The 22911-nt window shown below is 36.0% G+C and overlaps 1 protein-coding gene and 1 non-coding gene across 3 annotated transcripts in view; both read left to right on the forward strand.

Annotated features, from left to right (window-relative positions):
- LOC121380183 (ras GTPase-activating protein-binding protein 2-like) overlaps window positions 1-22911 on the forward strand; it is a 38768-nt gene that overhangs the window by 12804 nt on the left and 3053 nt on the right. The window contains exons 3-11 of one of the 2 annotated variants that reach the window (XM_041508991.1): window positions 2522-2603; window positions 8553-8654; window positions 11172-11343; window positions 11881-11974; window positions 13965-14125; window positions 14735-14897; window positions 18457-18656; window positions 19527-19585; window positions 20182-20241. In XM_041508991.1, the coding sequence (XP_041364925.1) occupies window positions 2522-2603; window positions 8553-8654; window positions 11172-11343; window positions 11881-11974; window positions 13965-14125; window positions 14735-14897; window positions 18457-18656; window positions 19527-19585; window positions 20182-20241 (1093 nt within the window). The remainder of the gene's footprint in view (window positions 1-2521; window positions 2604-8552; window positions 8655-11171; window positions 11344-11880; window positions 11975-13964; window positions 14126-14734; window positions 14898-18456; window positions 18657-19526; window positions 19586-20181; window positions 20242-22911) is intronic. The other variant, XM_041508992.1, reaches the window with a different exon arrangement.
- LOC121380277 lies at window positions 4421-4497 on the forward strand. Its single transcript, XR_005958912.1, has one exon. It is a non-coding gene; the product is annotated as a small nucleolar RNA SNORD103/SNORD85 (small nucleolar RNA).

Consider the following 22911-nt stretch of genomic DNA (forward strand, 5'->3'; position numbering starts at 1 on the left):
CCCTCCCTCCTCCCCGTTAATGAAGACATCAAGCGGGACCGATTGACAATTTTATTTTTCCCCACCCCTGCTACAACCCCTACGAATCACATAAATTGGACTCCCCCCAACTAGCCGCAAATGCGCACGGAAGTTTTTCGGGATAGCTTGTGAAACGACGCCATTTTGTAAAGATGTCGAAAAAACGCAAACGATCAGAGCCATATGAACTGTGCAAAGCTCAGAAAAAGCTAAAAGCAGTACAGAAGTATAAACAGGACTACAGGAATGAGTGGCCTGTTTTGAAGGCCAGTTCTGTTAGTAATACTAGTGCATTTTGCACTTTATGTCGTTTTATATGGAAATATTATTGCCAAAGGCACATCAAAATGAAGAAACACCAGGACATCGTTGAGGCCAGCGATAAAACAATTCATAAACAAATATCTGGATATTTTACACAGCAAAAGGGTTTATACGACAGGCCACAATTCACACGAAACTATGTAATTGTGTAATGAAATTATGTCCCGTGTAGTATTCGGTCAATTTGTTTTACTTGTCTTACTGACATTGTTGTCAAGTGAACGAAAACGCTTCAAAATTTGTGAAAAGATTAATGTTTTTTACATTGTAGCATTTTTAGTATGCCAAGAATACCCAATAATTTACGCGAACGGGCGATTGGCATGCTTGATGCTGGCATGTCGACAGAAGACGTTGCAAGGCATGTTGGGAGTTCTAGTCGAGCGAAGATTTCGAACGACAGGAAGCACCAACGACTTCCCACGTCGTGGACGTCCGCGTGGTCAAGACCACTATATCATGAACACACATTTGCGCAATCGATTCCAAACTGCCACTGCTACTGCTGCTAACACACCTGGGCTTCATAATAACCAAATCGGTGGGCAAACTGTTTGTAATCGTCTGCGGGAGAACGGTTTACATGCACGACGTCCTTACGTCGGATGTGTTTTAACGCAACGTCATCGTCTAAATCGTCTTAATTGGGCACGTGTACACACTCGTTGGATACGGCGACGCTGGAATACCGTTCTTTACAACGTGGTGATGGCAGGGTGCGCGTCTACCGTAGAAGAAATGAACGCTATGCTGACGGTTGTGTTCTTGAACGAGATCGTTTCAGGGGTGGGGGTTATGTCATGGTCTGGGCAGCCATTGCCCATTGTTATCGTTCACCACTAGTCGTCATTGATGGCAATTTAAATGCTCAACGTTACCGTGATGACATTCTCGCTCGTCACGTCATTCCTCTGTTGCATAACAATGCCAACATCTCGATTTTTCAGCATGATAATGCCACCTCTCATACAGCTAGAGACACTGTAAATTTTCTTAGGACAAATAACATTGATTTCATTGATGACTGGCCCGCTAAAAGTTCTGATCTCAACCCCATCGAGCATGTCTGGGATAGTCTGGACAGACGATTGAGGCGTCCCAACCTACCCGCTAACGTCAACGAACTTCGTCAAGCGCTCATTCAGAAATGGAACAATATTCCACAGGCAGAAATCAACACTTTAGTCACTTTATATGTGCCTGCGATGCACTGCAGTGGTCAATTCAAGAGGTGGTCATACCCATTGTTAAGTGGGTGTTGTTGTTTTTTAACCCCTACCACACTTGGTCAAAATTTCTCCCAGTTTCTGTTAACCTATGGCCATAATTTTTGCACCAAACGATGCATCATGGAACACTCTTTAAACGCATATATAATATTTATTCCTCCGGTTTGATTTCATCAAGTTATGTTCAAGCAAATTTAGCGGAAGTTTCTTATTTTGTTCAGTATATATGAAAGTTAGAATTGAATCCTGTTACTACTACGCGGTCGTTCTGAAATTGTAACGGTGCGCACGAACATCGGTACGAGAAATGAAATCCGGAAGTAAATTTATCTAGTGGGCGCTGCTTAAACGCGGATTGCCAAAATTGCTTTGCAATTGCACAAGTGCGCACGAACATCGGTGCAATTTTGTACGAGAAAACAAAACGCAGACATAAATTCATCTAGTGGACGCTGCTTAAACGCGGAGTGACTTGCACGCGAACATCGATGCAATTCCTGATGTGATAATGAAACGCAGAAGTCCTAAATGCATTGCCTGGTTTACGTTTGGAAATGAAACTACCGTGCGTTGAAATTTTTGTCGAGAACGAAAGACCGTTCTCGACTTCTCTAACATGTGGTAACCTCCCGGTAACCTGAACGACCGTTCTCGACTTATTTCGATGCCTGCTGGTAGGTACTGGGTTCGGATCCCAGTCGAGGTATGGGATTTTTAATCCAGATACCGACTCCAAACCCTGAGTGAGTGCTCCGCAATTTTCATTGGGTAGGTGTAAAGTCGGTTCTGCTTCTTTACTTCTAGATTAAGGCCTGGGTGAACCAAAAATGCAATTTGTGTTGACTAAATACTAGATAGGCTTATATCTTAAGTGTTTCAGCCATGGTGCCTAAGAACCATAATCCAAGTACACCCAGTGTGATGTCAACCAGTTTCTCTTATTGCAGGTTTTACAGCCATAACTCTTGCTTTGTGCACGGAGGCGTGGAGAAGCCCGGAGAAGAGCAACCACCTGTGATGGGCCAGTCTGTGAGTTAAAAAGAAAAATTTATTTTCTTTAAATAATTTCACTCGTATCTCCTGTGTTATTTTAACTTTCAGATTTTTTTGTTGTTGTCTGGTAATGTAATGGTGCTATTTGTATCAATGTCGATCTCTTGCCATGCCAAATGCTATTTCTTGTTCCAGCGGCATGGCATGTACTATTCTGTCTGGGATAATTAGTAGAAAAGAAGAGCCTTTACCTTTAAAAAAAAAAAAGGTGTTTTATTTTATGAATAAAAATGAGATATAGTTCAGGTTTTTAAAGTAGGCCTATGTAACTCGTGACCATACCCCTACCTACCCCATAAAATCATTTTGTAACACATCTCATAATTTCCACTCCTCTTATCTGTGTTTTAATACTGAATACTGTTCATAACTGTTTGGATTCCAAGTCAAGATTGTAGCCAGTCGCCTAAAATAAAGACAAAGAAAACGTCTTCATATGTTATTGCTGTCAAATCATTGGTGTGCGACTTGTCTTTTACAACTGGAAAATAGCTTTGGAAGGGGCGGAGGGATCTATAATGTCTGTGCTAATGTTATATCAGTAGATAAGGCACAAATAAATTATTTCCCAACTGAATATGTATAAATAAAATCTGTAAACTTTGAAATTTTTAACTAATAATGGTTGTATATATGTGAGAAACTATTCCTCACCAACACACCCATTTCGTGAAAATCCAACCATGTGACCTAGATTACAACATTAACTGATAACGACAAATCACTCGAAACATGACTATTAAAAAGCAAAATTTGTTGTACCTAATCATCAAACATTTATTATCAACAATGCAACATGCCTTAAACAGTATTTCATATTATTTGATCGTGTTTCTAGCTTTACGACGAGCAGACTGTTGAGTAGTAGACCGACGAAGTGGACATGCAAATGGTGCTTATTTATACCAGTTGAACAAAACTATCTTATGTTGTACATGTCAAGACATCTGTATTGAAATGCGGTTGCAATGTCAAAAAATAAAACCGGTTCTATGTCGGAATATCAAATGTTTGACATCCAGTGATCAATAAACCATACATGTGCATGTTTTGAATAAATTCTTCTATTAGTTAAAATACTTGCGTGATGTCACTTCAGTTTTGTAAATCTATATGAAAGAAATGTGAATAACGTAGTCTTGATTAAAATATTTCAACATGCATTGATTTGTCAATCAAGGTTTGGGATCTGGGGTGGGGTGGGGGGGGGGGGGCACGGCACACATGCTGCTACTGGATGAAGAAAAGTAGGGGCTCCTCCCTCTCTCTCTCTCTCTCTCTCTCTCTCTCTCTCTCTCTCTCTCTCTCTATATATATATATATCTCTCTCTCTCTCTCTCTCTCTCCTCTCTCTCTCCTCTCTCTCTCTCTCTCTCTCCCCTCCCTCTCCTCCTCCCTCCTCCTCCTCCCCCCCCCCCCCCCCCCCCCCCCCCCCCCCAGCTTCCTACGCCAGGGATATTAAAATATTGCTAAACAAAAGTATATTTTCTATAGGCTGGCGGACTAGTAAAATTTTGGCAGGCAAGTAAATTTTAGTTGGTTCTGGTCTGGCGGGCTAGTGAAATAATTTCCATTTCTGCACCCCTGAGTATGTCGTCTGGTGTGACGTCGGGCAAGATATATCTCGCCTGCAGTAGTCAGAAGGTTAATGTCTCAAATGAATTTGATTAGCCAATCAAAATTTGCATTGTATGCAGAATGAATTAGAATATTTTTTAGAAGAATTAATCAAACTTTATATTACAAGTAGCAAATTGTTTTTATTGTTTTTGTTTGTTAGTTGCTAATTTATAATTGGCTATGATGATTGATTTGCCCTCTCTGAGATCTGATGAGAGAACCATTCAAATATACGCAAATCTGAGCCAGTAAGGTACTGTTCTTAAGAACACCCACATTATAATTTTTTGTTGTAATTTTAAGATTGTTTCAGATTAGATTTAAACAAACAACAAAGGCTATGTATTTAGTTCTGGCAAAAGCAAAAGATTGACATCTATCAATAGTATGTAAACTCAAAATGTTTTACTTAATGGTTCTGCCAATATTATTGTATGACTGAAAAATGAGGATACAAAAACAACGACATCTGTAACTATTAATATCAATTTTATTAGACATATTCTTTCTGTAAAAAAAAGTAACCCCATTTTTCATGTTATATGGTGAACTTGTAGAATGTCAGTCAAGTTGACTATCCACTATTGGGCACAAGTTATCTCGGGGGGAAAAATACAGTATTATTAATTAAGAATTGACAGCGGGGTCATACAGTGTGCACATACTTGCATGAACCAAAAAATAATTGTGGTCAAATCTTATAATTAAATTTATATGCATACTTTAACAATATATAACTGAATTCATTTTGTTTAGCTTTAAATACACCTGTAGTATTGTTTGTGTGAACTTCATTGATACTTACGTCGCGTAAGAATGCAAACATTCATTCACTGTTATTTGAATTGGGTGATTTTGGTAAATGGCGTGGCTTAATTTTTTTCAGTTCGAGATATGAACGAAAAAAAGTAAGCACCTCTGGACCAAGCAGATTGCCATAAAGTGTATAGTCACATTTTTTTTAAAAATTATATACAAATCAATGATGAGAAGACCACATGAAGAATTGGAATTAACTATAAATGGATTGCTGCTTTAAAAAATATTTTAAAGCACCTAGGAATGAGTGATATATGGCAATCACAAAACCTTTCTATTCGTGAAATGGCTGTCACAACAAAATAGCATTGGACGAACGACCAGTATTACAAACATCAAAAAATAATATTTCCCAGTTGTCGAGAGGTAAAACCTAAAAACCTTTCAAAGAGCAAACAAATTTAGAAAATTATCTTAATATCATTCGTGAAAAATTATGGACTTGTTATGATAAAATTATGGACTTGTAAAAACTGTTGAGACAGAACATTGAAATACAATTCTATTTGAAAATAAGACTATGTACTATTTGCAATGAAAACAATATAGGAGACAAATTTCATTATTTATTTGTATGTTGTTTTTTCAATACTACCCAGAAAGAATGTCATGTCCATACTATTATATCTGACCAAATATATATAAATATGCCCATTCGACTATGCTTTGTGCAGAGATACGAACCTGATCATGTATTATGGTTGTCATTCAGATTACTTTGGATATTCCATCAATTGCCTTGACACTTGTAACACAATAAAAAGAGTTAACCATTGCAGTTTAATGGTAATTTGTAAACAATTTTTGTTTTAATTTACACTACACTTTTAAACACACACACACACACACACACACACACACCCCAAATAAAATGTTATTTGAGACGGTATGGTTTTTTATATGAATTTTATCTTTATTTATTATGTTGGCGCTGTCAAAATATAGAACATGTTCTATGTCTTCTGCTGCCAGATTTGTAATTCACACCAACATAGACGTGGTGTCTTTTGTCACATTCGATTCAGTATAACTGTGTTTCCTTTTTAATTAGTACCATACTCGCCAGACACTAAAACCAACTATTTATTTTTTAAACTATTTTATGTACATCATAAGTCAAATTAAAAATTAAACATTAAATATACAATTGGTTATATCAACTCTTTGTGCCCATATCCAATTAAGATTCAGGTATATTCATCCCTAGCCCTGTCTCGGACATGGCCAGTGGCTGGGTTTTGGACAGAATAACGAAAAACGATTGGTTAATTAAAATTTCTGTGGTCCTCTCACTCTGTTGCTTACTGTAGTTACAACAGTGTTTAAAATTTAGAAGATAAATAAAAAATATTTTCTTAATATCCCCCCAAAATAACCCTTAAAATAGTAAAGAATTATTATCCAAAACTGGAAATAACATGGCCACCTAAATTTTAAAATTTGGTGGGAGATGCCATCATTAAGTACACCTCACTTTGTTGTATCTGTAGTTTTATGATTTGAAACTAAAAGTAGTTCAATAATATCAAAAGAAATAACAAGGTTGAAAAGTGTCCAAAATCATTATTTGCAAATTATTAATTTTAGCACTGCCGATACCAGGCAACTGTTTTAGGCTATTTCAATTTCAAATATTTCCGAGAGAGAATTTTAAACTGGTAAAGGGAGAAATTTTTAGTAAACATATAAACATTAAACATATAATCCACAATAAAGATGAAAAAACCCTATTTGTAAACAAATTATGCGAGGACCAAAACATCTCCCTTGCCCCCCCACCCCACCCCACCCCCACCCCCACCCCGAAGGCTCCCAATTCCGACGCCCCAGATCATCAATGAATAATATAGTAGTTAGCTGTAGCCTATAGAAGAATGATTATAGTTCTACCAGTACTTCTTTGTAGCTAATTTATTATTTGATATTAGTGATATAAAACATCACAATACAAACCTGAGTAAATACAAGTTTATTAACAACAAAGCTTCCACGACCATCAGAATGACGGTAACTGTAACAGTTCTCTCTTATATTTTATTCAAACTGAGTTGATATCCTATTTAAGGTACATCTGATAGTATGATTGTGGTTAGGCCATCGGTCTACAGGCTGGTAGGTACTGGTTTCGGATCCCAGTCGAGGCATGGGATTTTTAATCCAGATACCGACTCCAAAACCCCGAGTGAGTGCTCCGCAAGGCTCAATGGGTAGGTGTAAACCACTTGCACCGACCAGTGATCCATAACTGGTTCAACAACGGTTATGGTTTGTGCTAATCTGCCCTGTGGGAAGCGCAAATAAAAGATCCCTTGCTGCTAATCGGAAAGAGTAGGCCATGTAGTGGCGACAGCGGGTTTCCTCTCAAAGTCTGTTTGGTCCTTAACCATCTGTCTGACGCCATATAACCGTAAATAAAATGTGTTGAGTGCGTCGTTAAATAAAACCTTTCTTTCTTTCTTTCAATGCAGTGGCCACTTTCCAATCAGCAAAACTAGTTATTTTGTTTGGTTGCACACATGCGACTTGGTAGTAATTTTTGGTCGCACTCGTGAATAATCCAGTTGCATATATGTGACCATTTGGTCTAGAACTGAGTGTTGCATAGCAATCATAAAGAAATCATAAAAGTGATATCCAGTGAAAAGTAATATTTGTGCTGAAAATATAGAAATCATATTTACTTTTTTTGTAAAAGTTAATGAATAAATTATCTCCCTTTGTCTCGTTTTTGTGGATTTTTTTTTTTTTGGATGATTGCTTTGTCAGGTATGTTTGCACAGCAGTAGTATTAAATAAATGTTAATTTAATAATTAAATAAAGTTAATTTTTATTCAATTTTTTTTGTTGGTAAAATCTATGGTCAAGTGAATTTTCTGGAAAAGTTCCATTGGAAGAAATATATCATGGCATTGCGTGTTTTCAATATAATAAGCAAAAGATATTGTCAAAAATTAGGAAAGATTTATATAATAGACCATTTCATGGTGTGTTTTTTTAATACGATTTTTATGTCAGAGTGACGTGAAAATCAAATTATGTAAGTTCCACAATAATCCAGAAGTCTGTTCTATGAATTTGTAATTGGCTATGATGATTGATTTGCCCTCTCTGATGTCTGATGAGAACCATTCAAATATACGCAAATCTGAGCCAAAGACCACCCACATTTTAAATTTTTTGTGTGAAAAGGTGTTCCTTGTGGAAAAGACTAGTGATACTTCAAGGAATATGATTTAATTACATGGATCTGCTTTCATTATGCCATCATGGTTATGTAGTAGAATGAGAGATGTAAGCTTTTTATCAAGTTTTATTAAGACACTTGTCCTTCACCACCTGTATAGCAGGCCTCTGAAAATTTTTGTTTGCTTGTTGCTCGCACAAATGTAATTTTACTCATATATTTACATTTATTTATTGTTTAGAAATATAATTGTGGGTATTACCGTAATACTTTAATTTGTAAATCTAATGTTTGTTTTCAGGAAATTCACAAGAAAATAATGTCACTGAATTTCCGCGATTGCCATGCCAAGATTCGTCAGGTTGATAGTCAAGCCACAGTGGGAAATGCAGTCGTCGTCCAGGTAATGGTCACTTCAGAATCCAGGGGGCTGGATATAGCCCTATGGTAAAGTGCTTGCCTGATGTGCGTTTGGTCGATGGCTATTTCTTGTTCCAGCCAGTGAACCACGACTGGTAAATCAAAGGTCTGGTATGTGCTATCCAGTCTGTGGGATGGTGCATGTAAAAGATCCCTTCTACTATTGGAAAGATGTGTACAGTATGTTGACTGGCGAGATATCTCGTCTGCAGTAGTCAGAAGGTTAAGTCGTGTAAATATGAATATCCTGTCCCTGCCTCAATCTAAGGGTTTTTAACCTCTATCACCTTTAGGTGACATATTTGATTATTCCTATTAATAAGGTCCTTGGGTTTGGACGTGTGGTGAGGTGAGGATTGCATCATTGTGGATTCGATTCCTCAGTTGGTCACTGATGGATCTCGGTTACTGTGATGGATCTCAGTTACTGCGTGGGTTTTACTTCAGGTCTCTTGGGCTACACGGAATGGTCAAAGAAATATGATGGAATCCTTTCGATTCCATCCAGAACTTTTATTGCAATTTCTTCGAGATACTGACTTTATTCTAAATTTTAATTTGATCTATCTGTGATATTTGTATTTTTTGCTCAGTTCTTTACACTGTTTCAATTTAACACTTTTATTTTTATATTGATGTTGATCATCACATTCAGGGCTTTTAGGATTTTAAAAAACCCACTAGTCATGGGATCAGTGTTTTTTAATATTTACTAGCCATGATTTAAAATTAACTAGCCCTACTTTACATTAAGTTAATATAATTTTACTAAATAATAGTCACAGTCAGATATGTTGCCTAAAGAGGGAGATTAAAAACACTAAACGTTGGGGTGGGGTCAGGATATTTATATTTACAAAATAGACGTAACTGCAACATTTGACTCTTCTTTTTTTTTTTTACTAGCTGTCGGGAATGGTAATAGTAGTTATTTACTAGCCCAACATTGAATATCACTAGCCATGGGAGTAGGGCTACCACAGTCTAGAAGCCCTGACATTCTTTTTGCCATTACCATAGTTTGACAACCAATAGTCGATGTATTTTTCGTGCTGGAGCGTTGTTAAACATCTATTCTATTCTGTTTGTATTAGTAAAATTGTATTTACTTAAAAGTTAGGGATGGGATGGTTTGGATTTAATTTTTGGTTTGATTTTCGGTATTTGGTCCACAGTTCGATTTATTCATGATACTTTCCATAAGTAGTACAAGTACTCCCAATTATCATACAAAATTTTTTATAAACTTTTTTTAACCTTTAACCTGGATTAATTTTTGACAAAAACAATGTTGACCTCGGGTGAGATATCTTGCCTGCAGTAGTCAAAAGGTTGAGAGCAAGGCATGTTATTTTTAATGATCATTTGTAAAATAATTGTAAATATAAAATTACATTTTGACTAGAAAACAAAAATTGCAATTTTACCATGTCATGTTAGCATGTTGGGTCACACATTGTTTTCCAGGATTTGAGTTCAGAGGGTTGGCAAAATAATTTTGGAGTGACAATGCTAGGGTTTCGGGGATAGTCTCCCCTATTTTGTTTCTTAATTCAGTTGTCTTTCTGGAGTACATAATATATGTGTCATATACATAATATAAAAGTCTAAAAGAAAGATATGTCAAGACATATTCCTGTAATGTCAAATCTTTGAGAATTTTAGTTTTTGTTTTGTTTATATATAAATAAAGAATAACTCAAATAAGCACAAATACATAATATATAGGTTTGATGTTGATTATTTAACTAAACACAAGTTGTATAAAAAGGTATCACTGATTTTAAAAGAAAAGAAAGCACAATTACATGCACATAATATATAATAGGATATTATTTAACTAGTAATTTTTATTTATTTTTTTGCTTGTACTGAAAGTGAAAAAAAAATCTGCAAAGATTTATTTAAAAAAATAAAAAATAAAGTGAAAGTAGTTCGCATACATTGTAGTTCTGGAACTGTGGACAATTTCATCCCTATAAAAATTCTTGAAGTTAACACATGTTCACTTTTTTCAATTTTGACGACTACTTTATGGGTCTATGGGATTACCAGCAAGGTATGAAAACATTTGTACATGTACCATTTAAAAAAAAAAAAAATAACTGCAGTTTGCAAATTGGGAAACGGTGTACCGAATCGTGGGCCTAAAACCGTTATTTTCGGTAATATCAAATAATTGTTTCATCCCTACTCAACGTAGGGCTAGTAAATTTTTAATTGTGGCTACTAAAAAAAATTAATCACTGATAACATGGCTAGTGGATTTTTATAAAAAAAAATTCTAATAGCCCTGAAAATGCTGTGGATTAAAAGAAGATTGTATCCATTGACCATGTCTGCATTACGCCTCCTGTAACCATTCTTACTTCATTATAATTTATGGTGACAAAATAGAATCAACCCAATGCCGGTAAAGGGAACGTGTTCTGTAAACCTTAGGTAAGGTATGATTTGCTTGCGTCAAATATAAAGAAAGCATATACATTTGCTCTTACAGGTCACTGGGGAGCTGTCCAACAATGGTGAGCCAATGCGTCGTTTCATGCAAACCTTTGTGTTGGCTCCACAGTCGCCAAAGAAGTATTACGTTCACAATGACATTTTCCGCTACCAGGATGAGGTTTTTCATGACAATGACAGTGAGGCAGATAATCTGGAAGAAGCTGTTGGTATGCAGTAAAGTTTTTCTACTAAAACAAAGATGTTAAAATGGGCGACACAGTTTAAATATTTTACTATGTACTTTGTATTGCCAGTTACGAGTAAAAAGTGTCATTCCTACTTTTCTTTTATGTAAGCATCGCAAATCAGCTTATAAAATATTTACGCTTAACGTTCCAAAGTTTTATTAAAAAAACAAAGATGACAGTCATGAGCACTTTTAGTACATCATTACACAGCTTCAGAAGGGGAAAAAACATCACAAAGTATGTCACTATTCTAGTCGTTTTCACTTTTGGTCAAACAGCACTTTTAATGAAATGAAAACTTGTAATTTTCTAATATTTGACTCCAAACTTTTATTTCTGTCTCTTTTCTTTTTTTTTATTGGAAAGTTAACCTTTATTTATTAATTGTGTAGCATAACGGTGGAAATGAGTGATTAAATTTGGTGTTCGTGTGCTGACTTTACAATCTTATAGATTGCTTTAGTTGTCATTTTTGTGTGAATATGTGTCTTAACTAATCACATTTACTCATTTCAGACTCTGAACATGAAATTATAGAAAATGGACAGCAGGTGGAACCTGTAGTGCCAGACAGCACAACAACATTTTACGAGTCACAAGCACCACTAAGGTACACTCAGATTACTTATTTTAACACTTTGACAGAAATCTGTCTTCTTAAACAGTCGTTTTGGAAAAGAAATCTTATGAACGGACCTAAATCTAGAATTGAAAAAGTAGAAGTGATAAAAATAGGTGAAGGGAACATTTATCCATACATTTTGTAATGTCTAATCAAGTTAAATGTTTTTTGTTTTTTTAAAGGTTCCAAGTTACACATACTGTTTTAATCATAATATTTTGTTATTAAATACTATTTCCTGTAATAAAATATAGGCAAAACAATATTTTTATAAAAAATCTTAATAAGTAACCAATTATTAATACATCCTTATGTTAAAATTAAAGTAATAATTAGTAATTTTCAGCATTAGTAAAGTGATTAAAGACGAGAACCAAATGGCACTTTACTGATTGCAACAATTTTTTTTAATGTAGTTTGACTCGCAAGGTGTTAAATGAGCTATATCGCTAAACAAGTCGAGTGTTTTGATTTTGGTTTTGAAATCGGGTTAGGTAAAAAAATGTTAAAGCATCTTTGACTTATCACTACTGTTTATATAACTTAAGACCTGAGCAGACGTAGCGAAAAAAGTGCCATTTCGTCAGCTAGATTAGGTTATGGAGGGTGGGGGGTCAAGGAACATTTTGTTCAGTATTACGTCGCAAGTTTCAGAGATCGCTACACAATTTTAAAACATTAAACTAGTTGCTAATCAATTTTCAATTGACTAGAAATATCGCTAAGAAAATGTTCCATGGGAATTAATTTTTTTGTAGCAGTTGTGTCACAAAACCTAACTTCAGACTGTAGAAATTAGAAATTAATGTGTTCCCTCAAAAAGTACATTTATTAATTCTCCATGATTTTTCTTAATTTTATTTGGATATATACCAATTGTTTTTTTTATAAGATGGCCACAAATGCCTGTAAGTAAAAAAACCCCATTTTTTTCCCTAATTTTAATCAACATTAACTGATCTAAAATATAAAAATTAGGAAAACCCACGAGAATAACTTACCGAGTCAAATATGGACTTTATTTTACATATTTATAAAACATTTAAGTGAATATATGTGAATAAAAATTATAAACTTGTACCCACTCGACGTGGTTTTTGTCGAAAATTAATCCCAAAGTGTAAAGGTTAAAGGGACTGTCCTGAGTTTGCAGTCATTATAAGATTTTTGCGACTTTTTGGGGAATAATATAACATATTAAATGCATTTTCTTTAGAATATCAGTTTCTGTATATTCAATGTGTTTGCAGTCGTGAACTAATGTTTGTTGCACCCAGTTTTCACTTTACATTGTGATATATATTTTTTGGTATGTATGAAATTATTGGAAGATAAAATTTGGTTTGGGCTACTACAAGCATTAGGACAACAACAAATACCTTGTTTATACAGACACTGATATTATAAATAAAATGTATTTAATTTGTATGTTACGTCATCGAAAAGGCTTTATTCGTCAAACACATTTACAATGGCTGTAAACTCAGGACTGTTCCTTTAATAGGTTTACTCCTTTAATAGGTTTACATACCATAGTTTGGTTTATGTATTCAAAGCCATTATTAACCTTCTGACTACTGCAGGCAAGATATCTCGCCCGATGTCACGCCAGTCGACATATTTTATACAGTGCATTCCCCAATATTTCCCACTATTTTGCACACGACACTGACCGGAAGCGGATTTATTAACCGGAAATGGAAGACAAGTCAGCTTCCTGTGTTTTTAGATTTTGTTTTTTCAGTGGATTATACCTTCAAATTTTGAGTTGAAAAAGTGGTTTTCGGCAAGTATTTTTACTTTACAACAATTGCGGCACGTCAGTCATTTTCAGGGATCGATAGCTGATTGTGACAGCTAATTTTCTAATAAATCTTATTGTTTTACCTTCAACAAAAATCACCAAAGTACAGTTATCATTTTTGTGATAAGGATGATTTTATGAAGAAGAATTGATTTGAAATTTGTTATCCATCAGCAATGGCTCGACTCATGGTGATGAGACGGACGACTCGCAAGCCCCGACCAGTCAGGAGGAAACTAAAGAGGAGGAAGAGGCTGAAGAGATATTTGAAGACAAGCCAGAGAGCAAGTCGCCAGAGCCACCTGCCGAGCCCGAACCTGTGGTCACGGAACTGCGTAGGAACCTTTTTTTATTTCTTTTTTTTTGTAATGGTTTATGTGTTGTAACATAGCTGAATAATATATGTATGGGCTAATTAAAATGGGTAAAAAATATACGAGGCCAGCTACTATTAAACCTCGGTTTTATTTATCATAGTCTTGAAAGTTTGTGTCGTCACTTATTTCTGGCATATATATACTTTAAAAATAAACATCATTAAATAATAATGTCCAACAGTTTTTAAAAAGAAATGTTTTAGAAATTGAACAGGTGTGCATGTGACATCATCAACATCGTTTACACAATTTGAAGCATTTTTCGTTTTATTTTTGATATTGCAATAACAAATACCAGTCAGTAAAATACACTGAATGTATTCGATTGTTAATCTACTGTTCTAGATGGATAACTCCTGTAAATACTGACAGCTGTGTTTAGGAAGGGAAAGAGTAAAACAATCTGGGCAAGTTAAAATTCTTAGAAGTCAAAACTGTTAGCTCATTTTTTAAGTCAAAACTGTTAGCTCAATCCTGTCAAAATAAGTGCAGTAATAATACTTCGACATCAGTCCACAGTATCAGATTTCCACCTGCTTTAGTAAACATTGTGCCTTGCTATTTTAGCAGCTGAGCCGAAACCATTCTCATGGGCTGCATTAGCTAGCAAAAACTCGCCCAATGTTACCATGCAGCCCCAGCCACCAACTGTTACCATGAAGTCCCAACCTGTCAGACCAGACCCCAAGCCAGACCCTGGTCCTACACCCCAGCCACAGAGAGGTCCAAGGTTTGTTTTAGCCTCAGTCTGTTTCTACTAATATTTATTTCAATCATCTGTGTCAAGGGGGAGAGAGAGAGAGAGAGAGAGAGAGAGAGAGAGAGAGAGAGTGAGAGAGTGAGTGAGTGAGTGAGTGAGTGAGTGAGTGAGTGAGTGAGTGAGTGAGTGTGAGAGTGTGAGAGTGTGAGAGTGTGAGAGTGTGAGAGTGTGAGAGTGTGAGAGTGTGAGAGTGTGAGAGTGTGAGAGTGTGAGTGTGTGAGTGTGTGAGTGTGTGAGTGTGAGTGTGAGTGTGAGTGTGAGTGTGAGTGTGAGTGTGAGTGTGAGTGTGAGTGAAAATGAAGTTGTATAATGTAAATTGACCTTGATAATTATAAGATGTCATTCCAGCTAATACCATCATGGACTTTTAAGTAGTTATTAAAATGTTACATTGGTGCTAAACTAACTTTAAAATATTGATAATAAAGTCTGTGAGTGTTATGTTTAAATACAGTAAATGTTAATTGGAGCAAATTTACCTGCTCCCTTTATCCAGTATTTCAAACTGTTTATGCACTATGCTAAAAACGCATGCAGTAATTTATGTATTGTTGTGGCGATGATGTTGTAAGTTGCGTCTGACACATGTTGTGTTTTGGTTGCCTGCCATGTTGTACCACATGTCTACGGTTGAAGTGAAATAACCACTGAGCTACAACAGCCATTTTGTGTTTAATTAAAATGGGGAAGAAATATACAATAACATGATAATTTCTAACAATTGCTTTTCTTTATCAAATGAAAAGTGGGAAATCAGCGCCCTCAATAGTTTAAGAAGTAGCAGGCTACAACAGTGATGATAGCGGGGGGTCTGGGGGCCCTCCCCAAGAAACATTTGAAAAATCTCACCTCTGAGATGCATTCTCATGGCCTCTGTTAGTGCAGAGTCACCATCCATTAAATTCAGCAACTGAACAATTTTACTCGAAAAGTAGGCGGCGGCAAAAGCTGTTTCAGGCGGCGATTTGCCGCCGGAGACCGGGTACTTTTGAGGGCTCTGGGAAATACTTCATTGTTTGTCTCATATCGGAAGCAATCTCTATAATAGTGCTATCTGATCCATAATTGTTTAATTGCCATTGATAATCATCTTGGTCAGGTAGTAAAAGTATTACTCTAGAATAAGACTGGACCGGTTTGGATAAAGACTGTTGGTTTGTTTTAAAAGTAAATGTTTGCAGATTTGTAAGTGTGTACAGGGAAATAACTTGCATAATGTAATTGCAGCAAATATATTACAAACATTTGTGGGACCATTCAAATAATATTTCTTGGCAGTGGAAAATGTGGCAACTTTTGTGTTTAGGCCAGTGTTAAAGATATCACATTGTGACAGATATACTACTCAAAAGAATTTAAGGGTCAAAAATTTATAACCAAATAAGTTTCAGAGTGTATTAGATTGATGATGTAAACTACACCAACAATTTAATTTATTGTTCCATATTTACAAAAAAACACAAATAAACGTCACTGTATACAAGAAAGTCACATGACATGCTGTCAAAGTTGAAGGTTGTCAAACATGGATTTTACACATTAGAACATTCATTTAATAGTGTGTGAATCCACCCCTGGCGCGAATACACTCGACACATCGTTGCCTCATGCTGTTGATCAGACGTCTGAAGAACTCTTGGGGAATGGCCTGCCACTCTGCCTTAAGAAGTTGACCCAGATCATGAAGGTTGGCCGGAGGGGCATGGTTATCCCGAACTCTCCTGCCTAATTTGTCCCAGGCGACTCTATTGGGGCCAAGTCAGGCGAATATGCTGGCCAATCTATCCTGGCGATACCTTGTTGTCTGAGAAAGTCCGTTACCACCCTGGCGCGGTGGGGTCTGGCATTGTCATCCTGCAGAACTGCCCCGCCGCCAATCTGCTGAAGGCTTGGGAGAACCAACTGCTGGATAATCTCATTCAGATAGCGGATTCCATTCAGATTGCCATCCACCACATAGAGGGGGGTCCTGTGGTGGATAGAGATGCCGCCCCACACCATGACGCTGCCACCACCGAAACGGTGACGTTGTCTAACGTTAATGTCAGCGAAGCGCTCCCCAGGACGTCTGTAGACACGAACCCGACCGTCGTTGAACTGTAGACTAAACCTGGACTCATCAGTGAACATCACTCGACCCCACTGAACACGTTGCCACCGCAGATGAAGCGTGCACCAGTGACGTCCGGCCGTTCTGTGACGTGGTTGGAGTGGTGGTCGAACAGCCTGGCGACGGCAGCGTAGATTATTGGCTCTCAGACGATTGCGTATGGTTTGATCAGACACTCGAGTTCCAGTCACAGTCCGCAGATTGCCACGTAATCGGCGTGCAGTGGTTGTGCGTTTACATAGAGCCATATTGGTGATGTAGCGGTCCTCTCTATTTGTAGTGCTTCGGGGTCTTCCCGAACGTGGGCGATTTCGAACAGAATTCGTTGCTTGGTACCGTTGCCACAGTCGGCCAACGACACTCTGACTGACACCAAGTTTCAGAGCAACATTTCTTTGCGTATTGCCATCCTGAAGCCAAGCAATAGCCCTTCCTCGATCTTCGATAGTCAGTTGAAGTCGTACCATTGTCGAATTTGGAGTGTGCACCGTACACGAACGCAAGCTCCAATTATACGGAAATTCAGCATTGGGAACATGGAATACACGTGCAAAGCATGCAAATGAAGCGCTTTGTGAAAAAGCAAGTTATGGGCACTTAGCAGACCTTTCGCTTTCGCCCTAATTTACGTGCGAATGTAAGCATGTTTTCGCCATTAGAACTAGTCGACAGTGTCAATGACAGTGGATTTTAATTCATTTATGGGTTGCTTAGACCCACTTTCGTCAAAATGGAACAATACCATGCATGACATTATGGTCTAGCTAATATAATTGACATTCAGAAAATAATGTCGAAAATATCGTCTGACCCTTAATTTTTTTTGAGTAGTATATATATTTAAAAGTACAATAGCAAAACAGGTGTGTATTTATGTAAATGATATACATGTATAATTATTACTGTAGATGGACTAAAATGCACACACATTAATGTACATATTCGCAATTAAAATAATACTTTAATGTTATTTTTCTTATTTCTGTGTACATGGTTACAGAATCTGTAAATGTTGCAGCTTTATTCCAGAATAGAGTTATTTGTATTTTTGCTTTTCATTTGTTAAAGCAGATTGTATAAGGAAGTTGCATGCTGCTGCTGTTACTCTCAATTTGTAAACTGGTGGTAGTGGTGACTTGTAACAACTGCTAAGTAGATGAAGATAAAGGATGAGTCATATCTAATATATTTCCTATAACACAACTAGATTTTTAAGTTTTAGATAGTTTTATGTAGACATTTAAGTCATTTCGCAACACCATCTGTTTTGAGGGGTTGCCATCTTTTCTGCTGTTGAACTGATCTGTTGTGTGTATTGGTGCATGTATGATCATATTGTATATTGGTGTGTGTAATTGTGTTGTTTGTACTGTTTGTTGTGCTGCATGTGTTGCTTATACTCTGGTTTTGGACTACAAGTGATGGTAGTCCTGATGCTTTCAGACCACCGAGGGACCGCACGGGTGACCGTGACCGTGTCAGCATCAGTCGCGATGACGGCGACAATGACAGCAATAGTGGGCGTCGGCCAACCACTCGCTTTCCAGATAGTCACCAACTCTTTGTGGGAAACCTGCCACACAACATCTCAGAAAAAGAACTCAAAACTTTCTTTGAAGGTATTCAGAATGCAAAATAGATCAAATATGCTTTTTAAAAAAACACCTTGAAAACATCTAGACTGGAGACTTGAAAGAACCATTGGCCCCGATTGTATTGTCACTGTGACTGCAGTTTCGTTGGACTGTAGATGAGACAAAGCTCCGCTTAACATGTTCAGATGATTTTTCATTCAACTTATTCCTCAATAAGTGGTATGCTTACTCACCAGATGGTAGTTTTTCAACTGCACGGCTACAAACCCAAGAACCATAACCCTAGGAAAATGTCAAAGTAATTTAGAATTTTGTTAAATGTTATCCATGCAGTCGGAGTTCTGTATATAACCAGTGGTCTCCACTCAAATTATGTATGGAACCAGTTTTAGCATGGTTCAGTTAATATGCATTCCTTTCAAAATGCTCATAGAAATTAAGATATCAAAAACACATTCAATTAGCTTTGTTATGAATTGGAGAATTTTACTTTAAAATAGTAAACTAGTAGGTTTATCCTTAATAAACTAGTTATTTGTTATATGAATAAATAACATGTTTCTGTGTTATTCAAAATGCTACATTACACGAATGGAAAGTAGGGTTTTTATCTGAAACAAAGAAATCATTGTCTACAAACATGTTGCTCTCTGTATTAACAGTACACAGTGGGGTTTTGATAATGTTTCCTCCATAATCCAAAGACAAAAATACCTAGGTTAGAGCAAAAATCACCATCCAAGATCACCAAGTATGTCATGGTTATAATATCCCTTCTTCTTGAACTATGTGATTGGATGGGACGGTCTTTCTAATTGATATTTACAGTAATAAATCCTTTGTGGTATTTGGTTAATGTGAGTAGCTGTACATACTGCTGTTTGTGTTTTTCAGATTATGGAAAAGTAATGGAATTACGAATAAACACGAAAAGTGGAGGTGGCAAGTTGCCGGTAAGTAATTTATTTTAGCATTAATTACACAATGAAAAAAGCAACAAATAACTAGTTCTGACCAGGGCTGGGGAAAATAAAATTGTTAATTGGTCCCAATTGACTTCGTCAATACTGCAGTTTTTGTATGTTTTTCTCTTGAATCATGAATATAGAATGATAAACATCTAAACATGGATAAAAAAAATTAAAAACTGTTTGATCACATCAGCGAATAAAATAATTGTAACCAGTTGCAAACTCTGGGTCTTTTTTTTTTTAATTGGGAGTGTAACACATTGATAGCTTTCTCACCAAGAATGGTGTTATTGTTAAGGACTGTTGATCCCGTAACCAGCTCTGAAAGAATGTCTAACCTAGTGGCACTGGATTGATTTTTCTGTAGGTCTGACTTCACTGGCCGGCGATATATCCTTATGGCAGACTTTAAAATCACAGACGCCTGAAAGACCAGAATATTTATTTCAATTTTCACTGGACATTTTTACTTAGATTAATGCTCAGTTAAAATGTTTGTAGTTTGTGTCAGTCCAATGAAACAGCATGTTGTAAGGTTGTTTGTACAATGTATCAATAATATACTATTTAAATTTCAGAATTTTGGATTTGTGGTATTTGATAGTCCTGACCCTGTTCAGCATATTTTAAAAGTAAAGGTAAGTTTCTTGTGTTAATTGTGTTTCATCTCTATGAAGGGATGGATGGATACAGATGGTGCTTATCTGATAGTTGTGACAGCGTAAAATTTTGCTTTTAATTTTTAGCTCTACATTGTTTTCTAATTGGTCCTCTACCAGTTCAACGGAGGAGACTGTACTATTAAAAAGTTTAAACTTTACACAGTGATTTATCCGTTTTTCAGTTACATCCCTTGAACTTGGGAGATGAGACAATTTGTTGGGCCATGTATGGGACATGTATTGCTTTAGCAGTATTCTCAGAATGCTTGTTTAGATCAGATTCTATTTTTTTTAACTTGACGAGTGAAGTTTTTAAGTCATTTGTGTCTGAATGCATGTTAACAAAAACTTTAGTTTTAATTAATACAAGTATTTTATAATTAAAAAATTAATCTGATTTATTTGTTGATTTTTATATTATTATTTAATAATAATTTTAAAAATGGGTGGTTACAAAGATGTGTAATTCTTTAGAATTCTTATTAATTGCTGTCACTGTCAGTAGAGAGGTTTTGTTACCCTGTCTGAGACGTTTTTCTTCTCATTCTCATGAAAAATTGACATTATATTGGAAAGCACACTGGTTTGGGATTGGCAAACATAAATGACTGTAAAGTTCACACAATTCTAACTGACCCAACACTAGTTTAATAGCATTTTGAGATAACATCACAGTGTGTTGTTCAGTTATGTTATTTGTGAAACTATTCTATCTGCAAAAGATCTCCAGTGTCTACTGCAAATCTGAAAGTTGTAGCAGTGATGTTTGTAAGTTGCGTCAGACTGGTAATGTGTTGACAAATGCCTATTGTCATATAACACCTACTTGGAATGAAGACTGCACATTCTGAGCTACAGTTTTCTTTGCCATCATCTATCGACTACCACTTAACATCCCATTGGGACATTCCATTTGTGATTAACTTGCTGTCAACTTGGCAGGCAAGAGTGACATTTTCCAGTGTGATAAGTTTTCTGGTTTACTCTATCCTCTCTGGATTGTAAATTTACAAAGACGACAAAATCTTAGCTTTGTCATGTTTGAAACTTAATTTTTTATTAATATCTTTAAAGTAAATAGGCAAGAGGAAGACTGGTGTTACTTGTATATTTAATAGTGTGGGTTTCATATATGTATATGTGTGTATGTATGTATGTATGTTACAATCAATCTGTGAAACCAGTCATTGCACATAATGCCTAAACAAATCAGTCATTTCGAGAAGTGCCTGTGACCACCAGGCAATACGCGAAATGACTGAAAATTCCAGGCATTTCACGAAATAACTGAAAATCATGGCCAGCCATTACGCAAAATAACTAAAGTGATTCAATTCTTATTGTTGACACTTGTATTCAGGCTTTTGGTCTTAAATATTGATAAAATCACATTTTAAGAACAAACAAGGATAAGTATATTGATTATACGATTTAAAATACTACTTAATATTAATTATTTATTATTATACAATAACTTAATTTTCAACTTTTGCTATAGTTTCAGATTAAAGAATCTTATAGAAAATATGCTTAATAACACTTGAATACACATGTATTACTAACAAACGGTTCTGGTAATTAATGTTTCTCTGGTTTATTCTTAAACAAACACAGAATCTGCCATATTATTGATGTCTTATTTTTCTAGGAGCTTCTTTTCAGCCCTCATTAGTTGTAATGGTTCGCTGGTTTATTTTCAAACCTAGTCTTGCTTTGTGTTTATATAAGCAAATGGATTAAGACATGGCTACTTTCAGTGGCTTCTTCTAATCCCTTGGCACAAATCTGTGATTACAGCACCATATGACTTCCATCTCTATAAAACTAAACTTTACTTACTGATGCTGATGTAAACCATACATAGTCAATGACTGTACGCCAAGCTTTTAATCACGAATCCAACTCTGGTGGACAGGGATACGTTAGGTGTAACTCTGCTGGTCCTAAGAGATGCGAGTCCAGTCAATGCAAATGTTTCAAAACCAAAATTCAATGTTCTAGCCATTGTCATGGTAGCCTTGTGTGCAAAAACAAGTGACCTTTCTATACCAATATGTTACTTTCATGATATGACACTGACTTCTTGATAACATTCAGCTTCATCTTCATGTACAACTTCTGAAATGATTTGTTTTGAGTTTAAATAAAACGTTACATTAGGACTTGAGTGGTGTGGTATTATAAATAGCTCTTTAGTCATTTTGCGTAATGGCTGGCCATGATTTTCAGTCATTCCATGAAATGCCTGGAATTTTCAGTCATTTCGCATATTGCCTGGTGGTCACAGGCACTTCGTGAAATGACTGATTTATTTAGGCATTACGTGTAATGACTGTTTTCACAGATTGACTGTAATATATATATATATATGTGTGTCAATTTATAGTCAGTTTGGTATGGATAAATATTGAAAGTAAAAGTATTTTTGGGGACCTTTTTCCTTTGCTTCACCTTTTTTTAATGCATTTTCCTTTGGTTCATCTCTTTGGTGTGGTTAAACATTCAGTTTATTTTTTGTAGCCATGATGATTGTAAGTTGCGTCAGACAGGTACCGTGTTGACAAATGCCTATTGTCATATAACACCTACCTAGAATGAAGACAGTTTATTTTTTGTAGCCATGATGATTGTAAGTTGCGTCAGACA

This window comes from Gigantopelta aegis, chromosome 8 (assembly GCF_016097555.1).
Source record: "Gigantopelta aegis isolate Gae_Host chromosome 8, Gae_host_genome, whole genome shotgun sequence".
Taxonomy (NCBI): Eukaryota; Metazoa; Mollusca; class Gastropoda; order Neomphalida; family Peltospiridae; genus Gigantopelta; species Gigantopelta aegis.